Genomic DNA, 26039 nt, shown 5'->3' with positions numbered 1-26039 from the left:
TAGGATTTTGTTTATTGCTGTTGTATGTTGGGTGGTTTTCTGAAGGGATTTTGTAAAGTCTGTATTCTTTTTCAGGGGAGGCCACTGAGGTCTCTGCTCAGTTGGGTTAGTGGTCAGCTAGTAACTAGACAGAGATTTCCTGAAACACCTGGAGAAACGGCCCAGTCTTTGCTGACAGATTCTGTAGGCATTTGGGGGCATGCTTTGGGCAATCAGGCAGGCGCCAGAAACTCTACCTTAGCCCTCACTTCCTGCCCGTGCCGGGCCTCGAGGTCAGCCAGAGGGGAGACCTCAGGCTGTGTGGGGCCTTTCCCCGGGTGTGTGTGCAGCCCAGGGCCTACACCTGGCCTTCTAGGTCCCCGGGAATATGCAGGAGCTTTTCAAAGCCCCTGTGGACAGCTCATTCCTTGGTTTTCCTTTTTTCTTTTTTTTTTAAAGATTTTATTTATGTGTCAGAGAGAGAGCACAAGCAGGGGAGGTGGCATGCAGAGGGAGTGGGAGAGGGAGAAGCAGGCTCCCTACTGAGCAAGGAGCCCCATGCAGGACTTGATCCCGGGACCCCAAGATCATGACCCAAGCCGAAGGCAGACGCTTAACCAACTGAGCCACCCAGGCATCCCTGGCTTTTCCTTTTAAGCTCTTGGGTGGTGTGTTGTTTGCTTCAGCTGTTATCCGTTGCTTCGGGCAGCTGTGGCATCAGTCACCGGGCAGATCCTCCTCTGAGAGAGGCTTCTGGCCCTCGGCCAGGTCAAGCGAGGTTGAAGACAAGCCTTTTGAGTAGGGCCTTCTGGGGAAGCCCCAGCCAGGTCGATCGACGACTGTTTCTTGGGAAGGAGCTTTGCAAGGGCTCCGGCTCACCTCGGCTCTGCTCTCCCCACTGTGTTTCTTAAGTAGCTCATCGTCGCTCAAGCTTGCTGCTGTGCTGAGGGATGAGGCTAGAGTCCGTTACAACTCCACAAAACTCTCTGTCCATACCAAGTTTCAGCCATTTTTCTTGACTAGACTTTCCAGAGTTCTCAAAAAGTTGAATCTGACTATTTTTGCTAGTTGTCTGGCTGTTTTTATGGAAGGGTGAACATTGGGAGGTCCTCACGCTACCATTTTTTGCCAGCGTCCCCTCCTGGCCCGGTCTGCTGTGAGGGCGCTTCTCTGCCCTCACTCCTGTGAGGCAGGTGGAGCTAAGGAAGGGGCCGTACGGTCAAGGTAGTGGAGAGGGGGATGGGAAGCAAGAAGGGACTTGGCCGAGGCCACATCCTCGTGGGTCTCCCAGGGGCCCTGGGAAGCAGATGGCACAAGCCCTGAGCCTCCAGATGGGCTGCAGCGAAGTGCATGAGGCCCACAGACTCCCTGGGCCTGGAGGCCACTTCTGCCTCCTAGTTAGACCGACAGAGCACAGATGGAGCAGATGGAGGAAGAACAAGGGAGTGGTTCTGTTTCTCCCCAGATGCCCAAATCCCAAGCCTCCATCTTCGGTTCTGTGCTTTCTCTGGAAATGGGGAGCAGAGGGGACATGGGGAAAACGCACACCTCCAGTCCTCAGAGGAGCACCACGCCTCCGTCTGGCTGTAAGGCCCTCAAGAGCAGCCTCTGGAGGGGACAGGTGGCTTGCACAGAGGTGGCCCTTGGGCGGGTTACATGGCCCTGTAGGGTGGCGGGGTGCTGTTGTTCAAGGGAGGAAAGGTGGGCGACCGTTAGTGACCCCTGACCCTTCAGCCAGGCCTACGTTGGTTCTGCATAGAGCCCCTGAAGGCCACAGTCAGCTCCCAGGAGCTGGGCGGTCATCTGGGGCAGACCAACATATGTGCCTGCACCAGGGTGCCCTGCAGAGGCGACAGGCCTGGCCCCAGCCTGCTAGACCTCGGCTAGGCGGCTGCCATGTGTCCCCCGGCCAGGGGGGGATAGAGCAGGAGTTATCTGGCCCAGGGGGAGGCAGCCGTCCCACCACCTACCACCACAACCCCTTCCCCGGGGGCCTGCCAAGACTCACTTGTGTTTTAGTTCCTTTGATTTCTAGACCTTTTGGTTTTCTTTACACAAACCCGAGAAATTCCTGGCTTTATTTTTATTGCCGATTAGAATCATAAACTGTTTGAAATCCGCTTCCTCTCCACCCGCACATCTTGCTCTTCTTACTCTCGTGGGCCACTGAGGGGACATGGGTCCTTGTCTCCCCCGCCTGCTTAGCGGCCCCTCCTCAGGCTCCACTGGTATACACCCTGGAGGATGCCCAGGAGCGTCCAGCCTTCAGCCCCGTGCCCTTGGGGCCAGCCTGCCCCTCCACACCCTGCGTCACTCTGCTCCCCACCTCTCCTCCCTCAGCCCAGCGTCTGGATCAAGCGGAAGGCCCTGGAGAGCAGGGAGGAAAAGGCTGTGGGCCACACGCCGGCTCCCCAACCACCTTGCACAGCCAAGGAGTACTGGGTGCTTTGCCCAGAAGGTAGATGGTGCACCAAGTCAGATATAGCCAGGTCACCTGTCCCTAGAGGCCACAACCTGAAGAACAGTGTGTGGAGCAAGGAAGCGCACCCATGGGTGGGCTGGGGGTGGTTCTGCTTGAGTTGTGTCTACAGAATGGTCATCCTCTTTGGGGGAAATCTCTGGAGACAGGCCAAGTGATGCTCTTCTCACGTTGATCCTTTTTTTTTCTGGATAGATCGAAGGTGCCTTGGAATATGGAATTACAAGTGACGACATCTTCTGGCTGAAGGAATCCCCTGGAAAAACGTAAGACCCAACGTGTGCCTTAATGGAGATCCTCTTGTTCACCGTTGCAAACATCAGAACCATTCAGAACCACATGTTGGTTATACACCCGTGTATTACAAAATGCATCAGCTGCTGTCTAGGGGCGGTGGTTTTCAAACAGGGTTCCCAGAGCCCCAGGGTTCCAGTGTGTCCTGTCAGGGACATCACGGAGGGAGGACATTCAAGGAGGAGAAAGTGAGGCCAGGTCCTCAGGGAAAGCCGTTGGCCTCTCCGCAGGCCTTGATTAAACATCCCCTTTCCTCTGGTTTGAACCTTGGGCTTCTCTGAAATGCAGCAAAGGCTCCGAAGTTCTCAGAAACTGTAGCCCAGGAAATGAGACGTGCAGTGTGTGAGCAGTTTTACACTCCTTGAGCAGGTGTTCATGCACCAAATGTATTGCTTGTACCCACAGAGCAGGCTGTTGGGGGGTTCCAGGTCCAGACAGGCCCTGTGAGTGGCATTTGGGGGACTCCATGCTCGCAGGGACTGGAAAGGCCACCAGAGGGCAGCAGAGGCTTGGTCGTCAGTGGGCTCTCAGCTGCCTTGGGACTTGCGTTTGAGAAAATAGAGGTGGAGAAGTGTGCCAGGGTGGGTGGGCGTGTGTGTGAACGGGCACCCATGTGCTCTCCTTATCGCTGCTTCCCACTTCTGAGGCATCTCTGGTCGCGGTCGGGGCTTGATTCCCTTGAATGGATGTGGTGTAGTTGATCTTTCCACTACTCCCGAGCATCTCACTAGGCTCCTTTTGTCGGCGTTATGAAATGCTGCAGCGAAAACCTTTGGTGTGCATCTTACCTGCTGTCATAATGCTTCTTGTGTGTTCTACATACCTGTCGGGGGTTTCCTACAAGCCGAGAACGCAGGTACAGGGCTTTACACGTCTTGCTAGCAGGTGCTCCCTCCTGGTGGGCTGCCCTGTGTTCCCGGTGCACCCCTGCCTGCCCCACCCCCCGCAATTTGGCCGGGCCATCGGCTTTTTCATGAGCCGTAAAACAGGAAGGAGCCTCTCCTCCTGCTCCCGTGGGGGGTGAATGCCGGTTGTTTCTGCCCAAGGCGTGTGTGGTCCCTCCAGTGACCGTGGTCAAGCTCACACAGGCTTGGATCCCTCTGTCGCGTTCCTCTGGCTCTCCAGGCTGTGGTTTCTCCTTTTACTCGGTGATATTATCTCATACAGAAGTTCGTAATTTTCACGCTGTGACATCGATCACTTTTTTCCTTTATGCTGAAATATCTGGGTTATCTATTCTTTTATCTTTAGCTAGCTAATGGGTTAAACATGACCTGATTCTATTTGCACTTGCTATTACTAGTCATCGTTCCGTGTGTTTACTAGCCGTTTAGAACTGAGTGTGTCTGTGAATGTGTGAGTGTGTGTGAGAGTGAGTGTGTGTGTGTGTGTTGTCAGCTTCGTCCGTGGCCCACTTTCTATCTGGTTTTCTTTTTTCTTATCTGTTCCTTATCTTCCAGCTGGTTTGCGTTCTAGGGCTGTGATCCCAGGCCATTTCTATTGCACATTTTCTTGGCTTGTCATGTCATTTCACTTGCGTGATGTACAAATGGTTTTTTTCTTATTTTTTTTAACCTACCTTAGATCTCTTTTTACACTTAATGGCTTTTAGATTTATTGCATGTTCAGGAAGGCCTGCTTCACCCCTAAGATTGTTTTTGAAAACGAGCCTCCATATTTTCCTTTAGGGCTTCCACAAGTCAGATTTTCCTTTGCGTCCTCGGGGTGTTTGCGGTTCATCTTTGGTGTGGCAGGGCATGGTGTGGTATGGCATGGCATGTCGTGGCGTGGCGTGATGTGGCATGCGGTGCAGCATGGCGTCGAGGGGCCCGGGCTGCCAGGGTTCCTGTGTCGCTGACCAGCAGCCCCTCGAGCCAGTCTGAAAGCTCAGTCCCCGAGTGGAGTCCAGTCCTGCTCTGGCTTCTGACTCCGACTTTCCCGTATCACTGGCCCGAGTGCCTGGCACTGGCTTCAGATCTTAGTTTTCTTTTGCACCAATCCCTCTGGGTGGAATGTAGACCCACTTTGCCGGCCTCTCTGTAGTGGTCCTCTGGACCCGTGGTTCAGACAGCCTCGAATGTGCAGCTGCCTCGGAGGCCAGCTCGCTGCCAGAGCTCATGCCCTGTGTGAGGCGCTGTGAGCTTCAGTCATCTCGGCCTCTAACCGAAGGCCAGCATTTTCGGAATCCCGGTCTTTTGTCAAATTCGTTCCTGTGTATTCTGTCGGTTTCTTTTGTTTGCTGTTTTCCCATTACCCATTTCCCATTTCCCATTTCTCAGCCTCGGCCCCCCGAATGCCAGCGTCTCGGTGTTCGGGAAGGGGTCGGTTTCTAGCGATTGTCTCTTGGGCCACTGCTCACAGGAGGCTGGGTGTGTGTGGAGGCTGGGGAGGGCGGGAGGCCCAGGCGCACTGGGTGTCGCCGGTGCTCAGCGCGGTGGCCCAGGGCCCGGGCCCCTCCTCCGCGACCATGTGTCGGGGCAGCGGCCTGCTCAGCCGGGAAGACACCACCCCAGATCTTTCGGTCCGGAAAGAAAGTGCTGTGTTTATTTTCTTCAGAAAAAAAACATTTAGAAGATTTTTTTTTAAAAAAAAAAAAGCTCTTTCGTTTAGAAGGAATCTAGGTATGTTATTGTTTAAGAAAAAAAAGTGTTTGCAATGTATCAGTCACCCGTTTCTCGTTCTGAGCATGATTTATGTGAGGAAATGGTTTTTTTTAAAAATTAAGCTGGAGATATATCCCTGTACGATGCTTCTGTGAAAATGTGGCTTTTGTCCGGTGCTGTTAATGCAAGTTGTAACAGTGTGATATGGGAGGCAGTGTTTACATGCTGCATTCCTCTGCTGTAGTCAAAATAAGCCCGGAGGGTCTACAGTAGCATTTCTGTATTTTATCAGCTTGGGCTGGGGCTGAGAGGGAGGCCTCTGCTCACACTTGGAGGGGCTGTTTCTGCCAGATTTATTTGCCTTATAAATATTCCCTGTGTTTATTTTAACTCGCCTTTAAAATGGAGTTGAAATTAATATGGACCTGAGGGCTGCCCCCCGGCCCTGTAGTGCCTCCTGCAGCCGGGGGTGGGGGGGGTTGGCGGGGGGGTGGATCTCTGCTCGGTGCCATCGGGAGGCACAGCCGGTGCTGGAGGGCACCCAGCGAGCTGGCCTCCGTCTGCAGCGGGTGCGGTCCCCACCGGCCAGCTCCTCACGACCCGTCAGAGGCTCCGCGTCCCTTGTGCGTTCTTCCTCCCTCCATCCCTCCCCATGATGGGGCGCGGGCAGCATCCGACCTTTCAGGGTGTATCTGAGTGGGGCACAGTGACCAGTAGCCCTCAGTGGGGCCTGCAGCCCTTCAGCCTTCTGTGGTTGTTCCATGCCTTTGTCCCCTCAGGGCATGGACCCTGGTGGCCACAGAGGTGTTCAGCCTCACAGACATGTCTTTGCTCGAATCCAGGTCTGAGGAGCCCAGGGCTAGCCAGATGGCAGAGAGGGCATGATGAAGCCCAAGCCCAGCTGGTGGGAAGAATGAAACAGCCTTCACAACACAGCTGGGTGCCCAGCTTGGCACCCTGGAGGTAACAGATCATGTGTGGAAACTTCCACCATATGCAGCGTGAGCTCCCAAGTCTGCGAGCAGGGCCCTGTGATGTCAGGCCAGGGCCGGGGGGAGCCCTGGTGGCCCAGACCCTCGGAGCCACACCCTCGGCCTGAGGTGGGACCATGAGATTGGCATCTACTCAGCCTCGGCCCCCCGAATGCCAGCTTTGTATCTGGCTTGTTCGGCATTTCCGTTGTTCTTGCTTCTTCCTTTTTCTGTGTAATCCAGGGCAGGTTGAAGAAGTGAGGAGGATTCTGGGTGAAGAACAGGGTCCCCTGGGCAGGTAGCAGGAGCCCCTTCGGAAGGAACGGTCAGGGGGATAATGGTCACTTCAAGGAACTGTTGACCACCAGTGGAGAAAGTGGGGGTGCAGAGGAAGTGCACTGCCCTGCACGGGGAGACTTAGAGATGGCATGCAGCCCTGCCTGTCCCAGATGTCCAGCCCAGCAGCTCCCTGGCAGGTGGAGGGAGGGTGGAAGGGAGAAAGGTGGGCCAACTCCCCACAGTGCCTTTAAGGAGGCAGGCCCTGGGGTATCTGGCCCCGCCCTTGATCCCACAGCCTGGTGATCTTGGCTCACTCAGCTGGAGGGCCACCTCCTCTTCCAGGCCTTCTGGACCTGGGCATCCTGGCTGGGACTTGGGCCCGGCCTTCCTGCCTGCCCGGGGCCAGGATCCTCAGGTCCCCACACCCTGCAACTGTTCGGGGGGCCCTAATGGTGGAGAATTGAGGTCACTCTGCTCCACACCCCCACACCCCCTCAGCTCCCTGGCCCAGCTGGTCAGCATTCCGGCCTGGGGTTCACTCTAGGTCTGCAGGCCAGCTGTCTGCACAGCTGGGCTCTGAGCTGGCAGCTTTGGGGTGACCTCCGTGCCACCACCTTTCTCTGGCAGCAGAGGACTTGAATGAGACCGGAGCCACCTAGGGGCAGGTCTTCCCCCACGTTGGCCTGCCACACCACTGTTCCCACTCGCCAGCCCAGGCGTGTCCTCTCAGCTACAGCTGCACAGCCCGGCCCTCTGTCCCCGGGCCCGGGGCTCTGTGAAGCCCCGTGTTTCTGTAACTTGGGATGATTTAACACTGCCTCTCAGAGTTGGTCCTGGAAGGAGCTTTTTTTTTGGTGGGGGGGGGGGGACCCTTATTTTGTGTCTGGAAGCTGACTAGGTATTGTGATCATTTTTCTCTTTCCCTGAGCGCAGAAGGGAAGGATATAAATTTTTTTTTAATTTATTTATTTGACAGTGAGAGAGGGAACAGAGCAGGGGGAGTGGGAGAGGGGGAAGCAGTCCTCCCGCCGAGCAGGGAGCCCGATGCGGGGCTCGATCGCAGGACCCTGGGATCACGACCTGAGCCGAAGGCAGACGCTTAACGACTGAGCCATCCAGGCGCCCCTGGGAAGGATATAAATTTTTATCATGCAAAGAACCACAGCCATTTGGTTAGGAAAATTCATTGCTGTGAATACTCTCATTTTCTGCTTAATGTCCATGTTCATTTAGTGTGACACATTGTGTCCAGCAAAAGGGAGACCGGCTATCTGCCTGAGACTTGGCTACCAGCCTGTAAAGCCCCGCTGACCATCTCCCTGGCGTATCCCGATGGCTGCCGGGCCCAGGGGCTGAGGAAGACAGCTCCTCGGGGTGGCATTGTTAGGAGGCCAGAATGGAGAGGCTCTGGCTGGGCAGAGGTGGGCCCAGTGTTGGACCCGGGTTGGATGGGGCTGGCAGATCCCAGGCAAGCCTGGAGCCAGTCCCCACTGGGGAGGAGGCCCTGGGGCCCCCCACTCTCCCTGCTGCCTCCCTGGGGCACCTGAGCTCGGCAGCCCGCTTGGCATTTCCTGCACTGGTGGGGCTGCCAAGGAGCCAGTGCCTGCCGTGAGGCCCTCACTTTGTGTGGGTGCTCCCCTAGGGGAGCGGATCAGGGGCCTTCAAACTCGAGAGGCAGGTGGAGGGCTCTTTAAGCTGGGGCTTCATGGGTCTGAATTAAGGCTTTTGTTTCTGCTTCCTCCCTCATTCAGATTTTGAACAAGAAAGCCTGCCCTGTGATTAGGCTAATCCCACGGTAGTTATAGCTTTGCATGAAATGTTTGCACACCGAAGGGCACAGAGAGCGGAGTTGCCCAGAACACACGTACAACTGCATCAGGGGCTCCCGGGATGTAGGGTGGCGACTGCCCGCGTGGGCTGATGCCCTTGTGTCCGGGTCTCTTAATGTAGTGACAAGGCGAGTGTTGCCATCCCTCTAAGGCTCACTCGGGCCCTCCCCCCAGGTCCGACAAGCTGGTCCTGACTTCCGCTGCTGCCAGCACCCCTGTCCTCCTGGGCCTCGCCAGGGCCGGCATTGGTCCCTGCACCTTGGCAGCCGGCCTTGGCCCCATGGTTCCCAGGCCCTCTTCCTGGCCAGGGGTCCCCTCAGCAGCCAGAGGGACTTGTCCACAGTTTCAAGGGTACCGATAAAAACAAACCACAGCCCCTCTTCCAGCCCTCCCTACCCCTCATGATCTGGAGACTCCAGAGTCTGTCTGGTTTTGCTTTGGCGTTTTCCTACTTCAGCTCATTTGAAGGGAGTTCTCCGAGTTCTTGGATTCTGCATTCTGCAAAGAATAACGATTATTTGATGAATTGGGGGCAGGGATGGAGTGAAAACCAATATTGTTGATAATCCTTGCTCACAAAGGCAAGACCCAAAATTACCTTCAAGAAGGCAGGACCCTTGTTTGCTTATGAGATTTCAGCTCTCCACATGTGGTCAAGGACACCCACTTTGGAATGGCTGAGCTGGCACCGACTTTCTCCCAGATGTGCCCTCTGTCGGCAACTCAGAGCTGGTGGCCTGAGAAGGGTGGGCCCCCGTGACTGGGAGGTGGGAGCCGGAGGCCCAGAGCACCGAGGTGGCTCCATGGGAGGAGCTGCCTGGCCGTCTGCCCTACCTCCTTGTCCAGCTCCCCATCCACATAGTGCAAGAGGTTAGGGAGGGCCCCGGGGGGCTGCAGAAATAAGCCGGTTTTGCCAAAATCAGGAGACTGCCTTCCTGTGTCCTCAGCAACGTGACATGAGGGTCTGGAGCTGTCCTGGAGGGTGTGGCCGGTGGCTGGCTGGCTCCTGCTGGAGGGTCCACGTCACAGAGGCAGGAAGGCTCCAAGACAGGCCGGGACAGCCCCGTTGTCCAACAGCGGGGTTCCCCCAGTACCTGCATGCTGTGGCTGTCTGAGAGGCGGTCGGCCTGCACCGTGGCCACCACTGGAAAGAGGGAGCAAAGGGCACTGCGTGTTTGGCGTTGACACTTTTACCCAACTTCATGGGATGTTCAAAGCAGTTCAATTCTGCTTGCATTTTAAGTAACTCAGAATTTCACGTCTTAAAGAAAAGCCTGTACCGTTCACCATATACATCAAGTACAAAAGACATTAGGTTATGTCATTCTGAAAACGTCCCTACACAGAGACCTATTACACATATGTGTGGCCACGTACACACGTGGATACGCATGTACGCCAACGTGTCTATCTCTTAGACATTGCCAGGCCTGTGTGGGGCCCTGGGTGCCTCTCGGTGCTCCTACCAGCTGCGGGGCCCAGTGTCCCTCTCAACTTTTTCACACGGTGAGCTCTGTTCACTCGCCCCGAACGTGACTCCAGCCCGGTTCTGTCCCCAGCCCCTGAGAGGAAGCCGTGTGCAGTTGCTTCCCGCAGGGCACCTGCAGCAGTATTCCACGGGATATACTGCTTTTTGAAATGGAATTATATCATTAGTACTTGCCGGGATTAGTGCTGACGTTGGGCTTATCCATCCTTACATCACCTCCTCTTATTCAAAGGCTGAGGGGGTGATCTGACAAGCCCACCCACATGTTGCCACCCGGGCGGGAATTTTCGTTCCGTGTTAGGTTCTGCGCACGTGTGTGTATGTGTGGTTGTGTGCGTGTGTGTTCATGCGTGCAGAGTGGAGCTGGGTCCCAGTGTCCTGTGTCTCCCTCTGCCCCCAGGTGCCCTCATAGTTGCTGCGGGGAGCTGGCTGTCCTGGCCCCGGCCCGTGTGTGGTGGGGCTGGACAGGTTCGAGGATGTTCTGGCCCCAGCCGCTGCTTTCCCAGAAGCCTCCCTATTGTCCCGTGCTCTCCCTGTCCTGCAAAGCAAGTCTGCTTCCATCTTGGCTGCCGAAGATCTGGAGGGACCCCATGGCAGAATTTACGTTAGGACAGAAGGAAAACCATTCCCCTTGTTCTAATGGGACTTTTCTTCACACGCCCGTGGACTCCACATTGATCGCACTCCCAGGACCCTTCATGGGACATGTGCTGTTCTGTCACTGACCACTCACATCCTTCACCACCAGGCAATTTTCTGATTCAGTGACACTGTGTTTGTCATTTATTTCACAGTCAGAGCCTCTGGGAAGTGGGTTTTGTGCCTTGGGACAACCTGTTTGAACAGTTAGCCTCAGCTGACTCATCAACAGTGACACGTCAGCTGACCGGGCGCCCCCGGAAAGCTGAAGGGCCCCGTCCCCCCTGCGGAGGCCCCAGTCAGGACAGCTGCACATGGGCCACGGTGGGCCACGTGTGGGACTCACCGTTCTTTCTGTGTCCGTTCCTCAAACAGGTTGGTGGTCGGGGCCAGCTGTATCCTTTGCGGGCATGCAGGTGACAGCCGGCTGTGCTCACAGTCCTGAGAGTGGATGCCCGGTTCCTACAGCCCCTCCCCCACAGCCCTCCCTTCCGGCAGGGAGGACGTCTGCCGCCTGGAGCCAGGCACTTACAGGGCCACTCAGGGCAGATGACCTGCACTCAGGGGACAATTTGAGGCTGACCTTTGAGGCTAGGGCTTCCTGGAGGCGTTTCCTGAGCCACACGCTGAGATGGCTGAGCCCATCAGGCCAGCTGGATACAGCCGTGAGGCAGGTGGTGCTCCCTGGAGAGCAGCCCCATCCAGGCCCGTTCCTTCAGAGGGAGCGGTAACACCGGAGACGGTCAAGGGAGGAGCCGTGGGAGGATCTGAGGTCAGGAGAGGGGATAGCAGAGGGAAGGTGAAAGCTGGGACTGCTAGCTGGGAACATGGGTCGAAGGCAGCTATTGTGTTTCTTTTGCCAAGGAGACTCTTCCCTCTGTCACTGCTCGGATCCCTTGGGGGTTGTGGGGGGAGGGCCTGGCCCCAAAGGCTGACTAAATTAAACTGCCTAGAGCCTGGACAAATGCCCCATGGAGGCAGAAGCCGCCTGGGCCCTGGGTATTGGAGGGTGCCCATGTCCCGTGGCTACCAGAGTCCCTACCTCACCTTGGACATACATTTATGAGGTTGGGGCGGGGGGGGGGGGCGTTGGACAGGGGTCTTTGTGGTTGGTGTTGGGAGCCTCCTCCAGGCTGACTGGAGATTGGTGGGGGAGTGGGTGGCTGGCCAGGGCACTGAGGGTCTCGTCCCTTGGCTCCTGATGTCACGATCCATTAGCATTCTTAGCTTCTGGCAGATGTGGCCCTGGAGTGTGCTGGCTTCCTCACTGGGCTCGGACTGGACACCACCGTCATGATAAGAAGCATCCCCCTCCGGGGCTTTGACCAGGTATGGCCACGTGTGCCCCAGCTCCCACCCTGTGCTCTCTCCCAGGCAGGTGTGGGTGTGGTCTGGCAGTGAGGTCTCAGTCTTTAGACGCTGGCCCTTGAGTTGAGTAAGGAGATTGTTACTGAAGTAGAAAACACCTGCCAGAGTGTGGAAGGAAGGGCTGGCCCATGGAACATGTGGCAACATGCTCCCTGGACCAAAGGGATGTTGGTGGGCACGCCAGGCCAGCCTCACGGACCACGGGGTTGGGTCAGCCCTTCTAGTCACTCCATTAGTAAGCAGAAAGCATGGGTCGGCTAACTCGCTGTCCCCCATCTCCCTTGCTGAGCCCCTCTGGTGTCTGAGTGGGGTGCCACCTCCGCAGGGGCAGCACCAGGTCGGAAGCAGGTGCTAGACTGGTAAGGCCCTGCATGACCACCTCAGGAGAGGGCAGCCCCTGGCTGCCTTCCTAGTCACCGCCACAGACTGAAAAGATGTGATTTATGAGTCAGGACGAGCACTATGGTGGCTCTCCTGGCCGGCGGTCCACCCTGAGTGCTCAGAGCGTCCCCACAGCCTCTGGGGCCCCGCCGGTTCCACATCCTGTCCACTGTATGGGGCCAGCACCTCACGCAGCCTGCCTGTCAGGCGTGGCAGGAGCTCAGAGGGCCACCCTGCGGGGTCTGAAGAGTGCAGGTTTTCCTGATCCGCGTCTGGGGCATAGACACCCCTGCTCACGGCGGAGGCATTCATGTCAGGAGCACGTGGTTTGCTGGGGTTTTTTAACTAAAAACTCTTCAAGGAAAAGTCACCTGTTAAAACCAAAGTCTGGGGCTGTTGCCGTGAAGATGTCAAAATGCCCTCTCATGTGTCCGAGAAGGAAGACAGACCCCCGTCCATCAGTGCTCTCCGGCCTGGTGAGCTCTTGCAGAGGGAAGCAGTGGGCCTGCCCCCAGCCCCACCCCAGCCGGCGGACGTGGATACCTGGCCCTCGGTGCTGTTCGGGGCCACGCGCTTTCTTTTCTTCTTTTCTTTTTTTTAAAGATTCTATTTATTTGTCAGAGAGAGAGAGAAAGAGCAAACAAGCAGGGAGAATGGCAGGCAGAGGGAGAGGGAGAAGCAGACCTCTCCCCGCTAAGCAGGGAGCCCGACGTGGACTTTCCTGGGATCATGACCTGAGCCGCAGGCAGGCGCTTCACGGACTGAGCCACCCAGGCACCCCTCTTTCACTTCACTCCGCACTCATGTACTAAGTATCCACAGTGGGGCCATGGCATCCAGGGAAGGTCTGTGGAACCTCGGGCTACGGGTGGAGTGTGCCAGGCAGCAGACGGGAGCTGCACGAGGCCATGCTGCAGGACACAGAGAAGGACAAGGGCCTGTGAAGCAGAGGGGCCAGTAGGCATGAGGACCACTCAGAAGACTGGCCTTCCAGCCCAGGCAGAAGTCGGAGACCGACGAGAGGGGGTGCCCTGGGACACGGGGGCGCAGTGGTGAGGCCGGATGGCCCAGGCCCTGCCTCAGAAGGTTGTGCAGCCCTGGTGGCCAGCCTACGGCCGGTGGTCTGGCCCCTTGGCTCACTTGGGCCCAGTAGTTCCCCCACAGACTGTGACAGAGACTCCAGGCTTGTCAGGCGTCCAGAGGGATCAGCAGCCTACACTTGTGTTCTCGTGACTGGTGTGACAATCCTGAACAGGCAGGACTCCTCATGATGTATGTTTCTAAATGAGCAGGCACCAGAGGATTTAAACAGTGGCTTTCATTTTTTCTTCAAAGAAAAGGCTGTGTCCGACTGGGACTCTACCCTGTACAAGCCCCCCTAGCAGCCCCAGGAACTGAGCCCCCATCTGTAGCCAGGGGGTGCAGAGCCTTCTAGGCTGGGAGGAGGGAGCCCTCTCAGCAGATGCCCTGACCACCCCCACCCCCCCCACCATGCCTGCTACCTTGTATATCTTGGTGGGGAGCAGAGGGGCCCCCCTACTGTCCCAACTCCCCAGTGGCAGAGGAGGTGACAGCATTTGGTGGTTGGGGGGGTTGCCGAGGGAGGGGTGGCAGGTTTGGAGTCAAGTGCCATCTCGTTTGGCCAGGCCAGAGCCCCCAGGGGAAGGGGGTGTTTCTCTGTCATTGCTTTTAGTGAAGACTTAGTTAATCGGCATGTAGAGAAGAGCCGAAAGGTCAAGTGCATCCTGACCCAAGGGCCCCAGGTCCTCGGATTTGGAGCTGGCATCAGATGCTGTCCCAGCTCAGCCCTCAGGTCCACAGAGAACAAGGGGACCCAGAAGTGGGGGTGGACTGAGGCCACGTAGCAGCAGAGGAGGGGCCTTGGACCTTCTCCTCTGGATGGACCTTTCTTGGGCTCCTCTAGGGCTTTTTCAAGCAGGCAGGAGGCCACGTCCTTTCTTCCCACAATCATCAGGAGTGGATCTTCTCACTGCCACCTGGGCCTCACAGCATGTTCTCTTGTGCTTTGCAGCAAATGTCTTCCTTGGTCACGGAATACATGGCCTCTCAAGGCACCCAGTTCCTGAGAGGCTGTACCCCTTCAAGAGTGCGGAGGCTCCCAGATGGCCAGCTCCAGGTTACCTGGGAAGACCTCACCTCCGGCAAGGAGGACGTGGGCACCTTCAACACTGTCCTGTGGGCCACAGGTAAGGGTGCACTGAGCCACACGTGAGCCACACGGAGGGCAGCAACACCGCCTCCCCTTGCTGCTGTCGCCAGGCCTCCCCTCGTCCTGCTGGCTTTCGGGGGGGCCAGCTATCACAGCACACCTCTTGGGCCATCATAACAGCCCGTGGGGTCGTTTCCATCACCTCGGGGGGGGGGGTTGGTTTGAGCTCTGCAGGAGTGGATGCCCAACTGGCCTTTGTGGAAGTCACACTTTGTAGATTTCCAAAGATGGCATCAGTGATGGGGCAGAGGCCTTGGGCAGAATTAGCCCATTGCCGGACGTACTCTCTCCCAGGCTGGCTCCTCCCTGCACCCCAAGGGGCAGGATGGAGAGTGGGGATGCAGTGGGGGAGACGCCTGCCCAGGGCCTGGGCCTCGGCCGGTCTGAGGGAAGGGACGTGGGCTCTGAGGAAAGGCGCCCTGGCCAGGAGCCAGGCGGGAAGAGCAGAGAGCTCACCGTGTCCCTCGTGAGCCTGCCTGTGGCTGGGGCACGGTGTTGCCGTGAGTGGGGTCTGGCCTCAGAGGGCTGACGGGTTCTGGGGCTGACTGCAGCACACACCTGCTCGGACATCGTGCCCACCTTGACAGCTGCATCCTCTAGGGTCGGAGTCTCGTTTCCTTAAGCCCCCTGCGTCTTTCTTTCTCTCGATATTTCCAGTTCGCCGGGGTCTCTCTGCGCTGAGCCCAGTCAGTTGTCCCTCCTCTGTGAACCTGGGCTCGGAATCCACGTAGCTGTCAGAATCATCATCCGCCTCCACGTCAGTTAATCAGATGTTTGCTGAGTGCTCAGAGGAGCAGTCACGTCAGCGTCTGTCAGGACCTGGTTGGCCTGGTCCCAGCATCCCCTGCAGTGAGGCTCCCGGGAGGAGCAGGGCTGCATCACAGAGCAGTGGACTTCCGAGAAGCCTCTCTGGTTTCCCTGAGTTCTCAGAACGCTTGGAAGTCAGACCATGAGATAGACTCTGGAGGAGTCTGAGCTCTTCCTTGTGTGTGGTCAGCACGAGCAGATCTAAGGAGCAAGGAAAATGCTTTGCAGTTAATGTACTGCCTCTTGCCCAGAATTTAGTAGACGACCACAGGAGATATTCTTGTTCAAATCGTGAAAGTAAATTGAAGTAGGTTTATTTTGTTGAACGCTCCGAAAGATTTTTTAACTATTTAGATCCGGAAGCGTAAATTGACATTTATCTTAAACTCCATTCTAAAAGGTGAGGTGGCAAGTTTCTCCCCTCCCATCTGCACCCCCAGCCTCTTCCTTTGTCCCCTGATATCACTTCGGGGACCCCAAACACCCACATCCCTTCTCTCGCCATTGGACAGAGGCAAAGGCTCATGCCCATGTGCCATCCACTAAGCCCACGCTGATGGCAATGGCTCAGAGGGCAAGGGGCTGTGCCCTCGGAAAGCCTCAAGGTCCTCCCAGCTTCCAGACAGGTCCCTGGTGGGCGACATGCAGGGCCTCTGGCGCACTGCCTGCCCTCGCCTCTGCAGGAGTCCGTTTTATTTTCTGTATTTTCAAAAAGAGCATCCCCCAGACAGTCTGCCCGACGTGATTGATGCTGGGGGTGGAAGCTTTCACAGTCCTTGGCCTTTGACCTTGCTCCCCGAGGCGGCGCTGCGGCGGCGGCGGTTTCTGGCACGCCTCCTGGGGCTGTACGGGCATGTGCTGACTTTGCTGCTCGCTCCTGGGCCAGGTTTTGTAAACAATCCGGAGCCACTTCCCAGTTTAACAGCTGGGAATGTTTTCTGCTGGTTTACCCCATAAGCCTTTAACCAAGCATCATTTCTGCTCGCAATAAAGGATGATCCGATCCAGGAGGTTAAAATAAAACACCCCCCACCCCGGGGCTGGGGGCTGAAGGGCTGGCACAGCAAACAGCTCCCGGATCACACGTCCTGCCGCAGTAGCGAGCGCTGTGAGCACACAAGCTGGGCTTTGACGCGTGTTAAAGACAGGAGGGGAAGGATGCCCCTCGTGTCCGGAGGACACACGCTGAGGCCCATGAGGAGCTTCCATGGGGCTGAGCTTGGGCCTGGCGCCTCGGTCACAGCTGGTGAGGACAGTATGCACAGGGATGGCGAGGTGGGCCCTGCAGTCTGCAAGCCCGGGAGGACTCCGAGCCTCTTCCTCGGCCCAGCCTTGATCTCCACGTGGTGGATTAAACACATTAGCAGTTAAAGCAGTTAATTGCTGTGCAGGGGGCCGGCTCATTGTTTGTCTCTGAATCACCCACCCACACCAGGTGTCTCAGATAATAGACTGGGAACTCGCAGTGAGGAGGATTTCCTGTCTGCAGATGTGCCGATTACAGTGCTGAGTGAAGCCAGTCAGCCTGCACCGCGCCGCGGGCTCGAATTCACCCTGCGCAGTTAACCAGTTGTGGCCTGAATCCTCGGCCATCGTGGGGGGTGGAGGGGAGCAGGGGCAGGACAGGGCAGCCGAGGGGACACTTGGCGTGGAAACGCTTCTGAGCTGGAGCTCAGCTGAGGTTTAGCTTCGACTTTGTTTCGGAGGCTGGACGGGGGGCCCCTGGAGGAGAACCCTGGGAAAGCCGGCTGCTAAAACTGTCCCGTGCCCCTCAGCGTCTCTGGCCTCTAGAAGGTTTCCTGTCCCCCTCTCGAGGCAAGGGTGGAGGCTCTGGCGCATCCCTCCCTGGGCCACAGGAGTCCTGCCCACGGTCAGAAGGCCCAGACGGCTGGTGTTCCCACCGTCCGGGGTGCTGGGAAGGGCTGTCCTGGCCCTGCCTCAGCAGCCCCCTTGGTCTGTTAGGAATCAGCCGTTTCCTCTTCCTCAGACTTTGTCTAGTTGCCCACCTGTGTGTAAAACCCACAGATAACTTCTGAGCCTCTAAAATGGTATAGAGCCAGAAGGCACTGGGGGCCTGGCTTTCCAACTTTTTTTTTTCTAAATTTTATTTATGTATTTGGGAGAGAGAGCACGGGGGTGGTGGTGGTGGGAGGAGCAGAGGGAGAGGGACAGGCAGACTCCACGCTGAGCACGGAGCCTGAAGCGGGGCTCAATCCCACCACCCTGAGATCACAACCTGAGCTGAAATCAAGAGTCAGACCCTCAACCGACTAAGCCACCTAGGCGCGCCCCGCCCCGGCTTTCCAGCTTCTAATCCAACCCCCATATTGAGGACCCCACTCCATGTACAGCCCACCTACACAGAGTGTGGCCATGGACCACAGCCAGGGAGGTGGTGGCATCCTGGAGACAATGAGGGGGCCCGCGGTGCCCAGGGAGTGGAGTGCGTCTGCCTGGGGTGGGGTGGGGGCTGCAGCCCAGGGATCCCCTCTCTACCGCGGGGACTGCTGGCTCGGGTTTCCACGAGGCCGCCTTGCTCAGCTGCATTCAGCTGATGGCTCCGTGCCACAGACACCCCCCTTCGAGTCCTTGTGGAATATCCCCCCGCCCCGAGTGCTGGGTAGCAGCACTGGGAGCTGGGGGCAAAACGGAAGTGAGCCCCCGAGGCTGGGCATTCATGGGCGGGGGTCTCTGAGTCCAGCACGAAGGATGGAGCAGTCCAGGCCCCCGGGCCTCCTGACAGCTGTGAGAGCCCAGGCTCTCCACGGCTGGCGCTGGACTGCTGGAGACGGGCCGGCAGGCGGAGCATGGGTGCGACCTTGTTGAGAGAAGCCCAGTCCAAGGGCACCGGGCCTGTTCTTTGGGCCTGTGTCTTGCTGTGGCTGTAGGAAGCTGCGTGTGGCCGTGTTCTTCCCAGGGGGTACTTCGGAGTGACCTGACCACCTGTCCCACACGCAGACTCCCCGGCTCACCTAAGGCCCACCTGTCTCCGCCGTCCAGGCCTGAAGAGAAGCACTGCTCTGCTCGTGAGCCCATCATATCCCAACACCTTTTCATTTCAGTGTAAACGTCAAGTGTGTAACTAGCAACGTGAAGAGAAACTCAAATCTGTTTGTGTATGTGGTGTGCTTTCTCGGAGGGAAAGAGGATGTTCATGGAGCTCTTCCTGTAGGCACCTCCCACAGGCTGAGGGAAGTGGCTGGGCCTGAGACCATGGCCTTCGCCACCACACCGTGTGGCCCCTGCTTGTGAACCAGCACCACTGACTCGGTGGCTGTCATTTGTCTCAGCTCTGGCTCACTGTGGCGCCAACCCATTGCAGAGGCCAGGCAGGGGCAGTGGGAAGGCGGCACCTGGGCTAACAGACTGGCCCTCTGGCCTCTGCCCTCTGCTTGGGATGCCCTGCACCGCCACGGGGCCAAGAGCCGTGCCAGGCCTGCGAGCCAACTCCTGCCCGTGTCCAGGGTCACCTTGACCCCCACAGCCGTCAGACCCAGGCCAGCCTGCCTTGGCACTCATGGTCTTTGTACCAAGTCAAACTCAATATTTATGGTTATAACTTGGTAGAAGCCAGTTGCTTTAAAAAAAAGAAGAAAGACATAGTGAAAATGCTTCTAAAGGTAAATAGACATCGTTTTTGTGCATTAATGTGCACTAGCTAAATTTTGCAAGTTCTACTGGGAGCCATCAAGCAGCAGGAAGGTTATATTGACATTTGTAATTGTTATAGCAATAATTACCACCTGCCAGGGAACGTGTTCCTTCCTGGGGGTTCCCGTGGACCAAACTGCAGCAGGGCCTGAGCTGGAGGCTCCACCAAGTTCCAGGGCTGGCTGTGGGCGTTTAGGAGCCCATGTGAGCTTATTTTATGTGTTGTCAGTGCTGCACACAGGCTTGAATAGGAAACGCCCATGATGTGTTTCGGGGCGGGGGGGAAGGGACAGCAGTGAGCAGTGTCATCAGGATGACCGGGGTGGGGGCAGTGGCAGGTGCTGGTGGTCACAGTAAGCCGCCAGCCTCAGGTCATGCTAAGGTTCACTTATTCATTCAGCAAACATTGAGCCCTACCTAGGCCCCAGGGCAGCAGGACGGGTCCTCTGCCCTGCTCTTGGAGGACTTAAGGTTGTGGCTGGGGTTCTGGGGCTCTTGTAGAAGGGGCCATTCGAGAAAATAAAAGGAGCCCTTTGCTGTTGTTATCCTTTCCCCTAAAGTCTCAAAGATGACAAGAGACACATAATAAATTTTTTAAAAGGTAGGCCTCGAGGGATCTGACTAGGGGTGGCAAAGGTGTGAGTTCCGCCTTCTGCGTCTGGTCCAGGGTGTCCCACAGGCCAGCCTAGGGGGAGTGGCTGGTTCTGGGGGGCCATGCATGTGCCCCCCGGGAGGGGTGCCCAGGCCCTCCGTGAGCCTGCGGGAAGCTGCTGGTCCAGCCTCCTGGACCCCCATCCTCCTGGCACTCGCTGCCTCTGTGTGATCAGAGCCCCTCATTCGCCCTGTCATACTCCTGCTGACACCTAAATCTTACCTCATTACACGGATTGCCCTTCACTCGTCGGAACGTGCGCTCTAGGCAGGCGTGAAATTGGAGGGAATGCCCGTTTTCCTGCAGTGGGCAGAAAGAGGCCCAGGAAACTGCATGTTGTCTGTGTCCCTGGGCCCAGCTGTGCAGGTAGGAATGACCAAAGCCGCCATCTGGGGAGTCTTTGACCTCCAGCCTTCTCCAGCCTTCTCCAGCCTTCTCCAGCTGGCTGGGTGAGCGTGGTGGCTGGGCTGCCTCCCTGGGCCCGTAGCCGCAGCTGGTGGGACTCCAGTGCCTCGAGGGGAGGGCTGGCCTGGTGCAGCTGCCCCGGGAGCTCTCAGGCTGAATGCGGCTTCCTGCACCATTTCAGGGTCCCGGGGTGTCCTGGATGCTGGGCACCACGAGGGAGGGACTGTCTTACCTCGGTGACACCAGGGGTGACGTGGTCCCTTAGAGGGACTGAGGGCAGCGGACAAGGCTGAGCTTGGTGAGGGAAGCAGCTCCAAGGGCCCATTCACACATTTATTTGGACATTGCCTCTGAGGGGGAAGTGAGAACATGTTTGCATCTGGAATCTTAATGCCCTCGTTTGCGGTAAATATGATGGAATGTCATTCACGTATCAGATGCAAAGCTCTTACAAGGCAATCAAGTCATGGAGATATGTAGAAATAAATGAAAAAAGGCAAGGAATGGGCAGTTCACAGAAGGAAATACAGCTGCTGAATAGTGGCCCAAAGTACTTAGTTTTACTGGTAAATATACTGGCAATCAAAGAAGGGGAAATTAAAACATCGGCTGGAGGGAAGGAGCAAGCCCCAGAAGGAGCCTTTCACCCAGGCGCAGCTCCCGGCTTTGGGCCGGGGAAGCCTCACCTGGCTGGCTGGCCTTTCTCTGAGGACTGTCCCAAGGAACTAAACTGACACGTGGACAGACTGCCATCCCCATCCCCGTGTGGCCAGGGAGCAGAGATGCGGGAGCCAACCCAGGGAAGCCATTCAGCAGCGCTGGCAGACCCAAGCTGGGTGCCAAAGAGCCGAGGCCCCAGAGAGCAAGAGATCCCGCAAGGCATGGAGCAAATGACCTGCTGGGGGTGTGGAAAGCACCATGTGCGACATACAGGGTGATGTACTTGGGCGGGGGGTGCCATGGAGGCACCCATCTTCCCCCAAATCACCTGAAGAGTCCTACCTTTGTTTTTGCATAAGAGGAAAATGGTGAGGGAGAAGACTTTGCATGTTGCCTGGGTCTTGCTTCTGGCCATGTACGTCTAACCTGGACTGGGCATTGTCCATGGGACTAGAGCTGCCCTGCTTGTATGGCTAGCCACTGGGTCCCCACCCGAGCACCCATGCTGTGCCTTCCTCGGGGGCTCCAGGCCTGAGCTGGGGGGGGCCCCACACCATCTGACTGTGGGGAGACATGACTCTGCTCTGAGCACAAGGCAGCGGAACTTTGAGGGTCATGGGGTATGTCTGTCCCTCCTCCATGACCCTTATCCAGGTTGTTTGCTCAGTGAGGCCCGCGTCCCGGCTGTGGCCCGTGGAGCTGGCGGGGCCTACCACAGCTCTGGGGCATGGCTGCACAGAATGGTGTGCCTGGGTGGAGCTGGGCCCCCTGCCGACCTCAGGCCTCCCCCACACAGGCCCTGCCAGCACGGCTTCCAAAACCCGAAGTGCCCATGGCTGCCCTTTTAGGGCTGTTTCTGACTGTTTGGGGCAGCCTCTCATTTCCTTCACTGTTCATTCCAGAAGCATCGATGGAGTGCCTTCCACAAGTTGGGCATATTCTGTCTACCCCCACTGCTGTTACTCCTTTTAAATTTATCTTCATATTCTTTAAGACCTTGGATGTGGTTAGACTGACATCTGTGAGGTGTGTGGTTACCGCGGTTACCAGGAGGCACAAGGAAACACCCCTGGCCTCCCAGGACCAGCCAGGCAGGAGTGCAGCGTGGCCAGCGTCACAGCAATCGATCGCCAGGAGGTCGTGGGCCTGGCCAGCTGTTGTATGCCCTGCTCCCCAGAACCGGGAGTCTGGGGAGGAGCCTGAGGGCTCAGCTATGAGTCCTCTGCCTGCCGGGACTTTCTCGGCCCACCCAGCAGACCCCCACCAGGGCTGCCCACTGGGCCCAGCTCCTTCCTTGCTGAGGCCCAGCACCTTCCAGTCCCTTCCTAGGTGCACGAGAGCTCTCAGGCACCAGCTGGATCCCCTGCTCGGGAATCAGGCCCGGGCCCCCACACCGCCTCCTCCAGGCAGGACACTGGCCAGTATGCCCTGTGGCGCTCTGCACGCTCATGCGTCTCCGTTCACGTGACTAGGGCCAGCGTCAGTGGCATCAGGAGGCAGAGACCTCCGGAGCCTCAGGTCGCGTCGCCGGTGTCTGGTATGCTGGGCGACGGGTGTCAGCCCGCCCAGCACCTGATTCCTGCGGCCAGGAAGAGTGAAGAGGCTGGAGCCGGCTCCCCATGAACTTGAGAAGCACGGCTTAGTCGAGTCTCTGTGTTTTGACTTCCCACTCTGGGAGAGCAGCTGGAGACTTAAGGTTTCCCTTTCACAGGACTTGGTCTTCCAGATGTTCAGCCTGGCACCACCCACTACCCGACCTCTCGTGTATCTGAGCCACCACGAGCTGTGGGAACTGTGCCTTTGACACTGTTCATCTTTGCCTTCAGGGCATTCCAGGAGCCTCCAGGAGCCCTGAGGGGCTGCCACTGCCCTCCCAGGGCCCAGCAGGATGAGTTGCCTTTGCCACCCCTTGGCTTAGTGAGGCCACATTGTCTGAGTTAGGGGAGAAAGGGACCTCTGCTGGCAGCTCAGCTGTGACAAGGCCCAGGGATGGAAGCCTGTGAAGCCTGGCAGGGAGGCTGGTGCCGCCATGCCCAGCCCCTGCTGGCTTTGCACCTGGGAGTTGCTCATCAGGATTAGCTCAAATGACTGCAACCAAGGATGGCTATGGTGTGTGGTTTGGGCTCTGCCATTCTGTCCGTCTCTATTTCCGGCTCTAGAGGTCTCCGAGCTGGGGATGTCTGCTGGCCAGGTGCCACGAGAGGAGGAGCTAAGGGCTTGGAGTGTGCAGCTGCCCAAGGCCGGGCCTCTAGCCCCACTTGCTCATCCCCTGCGCTGGCTGCCCTGAGACCCCGAGCAGGGCGTAAGTCCGTGCATTCTTGCCGCCTGTTCTGGAGGATGTCCTGCTGCCCAACTCTGGGGACACAAGGCCACAGCCTATTCACACAGACCCAATCTGGTGGCAGGATAGAAGTGTAAATCCACCACGAAGCACCATCCCGAGTATGAGCCTGCAGGAAGAGCAACCTGTGGGAGGATGGGGAACCCCGGGGTCACGGACGGAGTGGGAGGGAAGGGCCATGTGGGGACTCAGCAGGCTGTCGGCTCACTTGGGGCCCACGGGCACACTCCACAGAGACTGAGACACACACATGCACACACCCCGGCGCCGCTGGAAAATGCTAGCAGAGGGCTGGAGCCACGGCTTCTATGAGAGGCCTGGGTGGCATATATTCCATGTCTTCCCCTCAGGGCCTGATGCCTGCAGACGCTGCAAGGCCCTGTCCTGTTGTGTCTGCAGCTGTGGCTATGGTGACCTTTGATCCTGCTCTGCTGTGTCCACAAGACATCCAAGCCTGAAGTGGGCTGCCTCCCCAGAGCCTGGCCCCTGCGGGGGGAAGCGTTGAGGTCACCGTCCAGGGATGGGGCGTGCATACTCTTGGGTCATCGCTACTTCTAGACATTTTCTGTGGTCAGAGCCATAGGAACTTTGTATTGAAAAAAAAAAAGGAGAATCAATGAATTTCCGATTCAAATTTGACTTTACGGGGTTTTAACTGTCTTCTTTCCAATGGCACGTAAGATCTGTCTGCAGCTTTATTGTTAGGATATAATCGTTCTAGGACGTACGGTGGAAATATGGGTTGCCGTAGTCTCCTGAGTGAATTATCTTTGTATGTGCTGGGTTATCAAATGCATATAATTAGGCCCATTTGTTTCAGATTATTTACAAGTTACAGCGACTTTTTTTTCCCATTTTTATTTTTTGTTGTTTGAATATATAAAACGTATATGATTTAAAAAACCAAAATTGTATCATAGGATGTATTTAGAGAAGTCTTGTCCCATTCTCTGCTTCCTCCACCCCTTTCCCTTCCTTTCTGTTCCTCCTCATCCTGCTTCATCTTCTCGTTGATTCTTTGTGCAAATAAAGGTGTGGGGGTGTATGTGTATATGTTCGTGTGTGCGTGTGAGGCCACAGAGGCCGGGAGCCCCTAGACGTTGTTGCACTTGATGTTTTACCAATTCCAAGCGGGCATGCTGAGAAGCATTCTGAATAAACCAAGGAATCTCAGTCGGAACTGCTAAAAGTCTTTCAGCCTTGCTGTTTATTTCCTTCAGGTCGAATTCCAGAAACCAGAAGTCTGAATCTAGAGAAGGCTGGAGTGAAAATCAACCCCAACAGTCAGAAAATCCTGGTCGATGCTCAGGAAACCACCTCCGTCCCCCACATTTATGCCATCGGAGACGTAGCAGAGGTATGGCCTGCACCTGCCACCTGGCCTCATCACTCCATCCCCCCACCCCAGCTGGGCCTTGGGGCCCTAACGAGGCTCACAGAGGCTCTGGGCCAAACCCCAAGTATTGTTAGACTCAAGTTCTGGGAAGGATTGGGCACCAGCCTCTGCTTGCTCGAATGTTCCTCCTTTCTATGGGGGGTAGGGGGGTGGGGAAGGCTTAAAAACTAAAAGCGCCATCAACGAATTCCTCTTGTGAACCTCCCCATATGTCAGCTCTGAGGGAGGGACATCTGTTTGTGCACAACATGGGCCTCGACTTCCTGAAGGTGGGCTGGAGGTACAGAGCCCTAAAAATGCTGCTGCTGGTCAGAGCCTTGGGGCTCTCTGGCCCTGCAGCACTGGGCCTGACCTCCTCGCCTCAGTTTACCCTCTCATCTGTGGACGGGTCAGTACTCTCCCTTACTGGGCTGTCAGACAGGGACATAGCCCCACTCACCAGGCCTCCCTGCTCCTCCCCTTGTGAGTCCCTGGCGGAAGCCCTGCCCCTGGCCTGGGATGCATCTGGTCGGCGCCCCTCCCCTCTTCATGGCCCCGTCAGGGCTGGTCAGTCGTGGGACCCCCACATTCCCAAAGCCTCAGGAGCAGTTGGCCTGTCCTGTACATGCGCAGCATGGCCTAAGGAAGGTGGCTCGGGAGGGGCCCTGGCCAAAGGAGCCTGAGAGATGCACCAGGCCCCCCAGACCCCAGGAGGCCTCTTGGTGGCCAGTCCTGCTAGTGTCATGGACATATTTCCTGGAGCTGTCATTACAGATCACCATAGGCTGGGTGGCTTAGACCGACAGAAATGTATTCTGTCATATTCTGGGGGCCAGAAGTCTGTGTGGGCAGGGCCGTGCTCCCTCCGAAGCCTCTAGGAGAGGACACGTCCTCATCCATCAGGCACTCCAGACTTGGAGCTGCAGCATTCTCTGCCCGTCTTCATATGTGTGTGTGTGTGTCCTTGTTTCTTTCTTCTCAGGACCCTCATTGGATTTAGGGCCCACCCTAAGTGACCAATCCTAAATGATCTCAGTTCTTTCCTTAATTATATCTGCAAAGAGCGTCATTTCCAAACAAGGGTCCATTCTGAGGTTCCAGGCAGACGTGAATTTGGGGGATGCTGTTAAACCCACCATGATGTGTTCTGGCACCAGCCACTTTTCTGGGTTCTGTGGCCGCTGCAGGAACAGACAAAAGTCTTAGCCCTCGTGGTGACATTCTGGTTGGGGTCGCAGATGACAAGTGAGTAAGTGAACTGTTTGAGGTAGATGTCAGAAGATGCTTAGTGCGGCGGTCAAGGGAGACCTGAAGGAGGAGCAGAGCAAGGCAGAGGCCCAGGCGAGCTCAGCGAGGATGCTCATGCCTACCCAAGAATTCAAGCACTGCCCTGCCCACGCACACCCCAGACCCCACTTTGGGAAATGCCTGGGGGTAAGGGGAGCCAGTATCTACAGCAAGTGGGTCCCTGAGTGGGGCATCCCAGAGCTGAGGGGTTACAGGTGGCAGTTGTCCCCAGTGCTTCGGGACCATCCCTCCCTCAGCCTCTGCTGCAGCTCATGATGGGTGGGTCTGCCAGAGAGCTTGGCACACTCATAGAGACAGAC

General features: G+C 56.9%; 1 protein-coding gene across 4 annotated transcripts in view; it reads left to right on the top strand.

Moving 5' to 3' along the window:
* TXNRD2 (thioredoxin reductase 2) overlaps positions 1 to 26039 on the top strand; it is a 47569-nt gene that overhangs the window by 14249 nt on the left and 7281 nt on the right. For all 4 annotated transcript variants that reach the window (XM_081801661.1, XM_081801659.1, XM_081801660.1 and 1 more), the window contains 5 exons: positions 2654 to 2724; positions 10938 to 10957; positions 11800 to 11891; positions 14344 to 14518; positions 24278 to 24414. In XM_081801661.1, the coding sequence (XP_081657787.1) occupies positions 2654 to 2724; positions 10938 to 10957; positions 11800 to 11891; positions 14344 to 14518; positions 24278 to 24414 (495 nt within the window). The remainder of the gene's footprint in view (positions 1 to 2653; positions 2725 to 10937; positions 10958 to 11799; positions 11892 to 14343; positions 14519 to 24277; positions 24415 to 26039) is intronic.

Source organism: Leptonychotes weddellii, chromosome 13 (assembly GCF_054177405.1).
Source record: "Leptonychotes weddellii isolate Sample4059 chromosome 13, ASM5417740v2, whole genome shotgun sequence".
In the NCBI taxonomy this organism is placed as follows: Eukaryota; Metazoa; Chordata; class Mammalia; order Carnivora; family Phocidae; genus Leptonychotes; species Leptonychotes weddellii.
The sequence above is the reverse complement of the archived record's forward strand: the minus strand, read 5'-3'. Positions and strand labels throughout refer to the sequence as shown.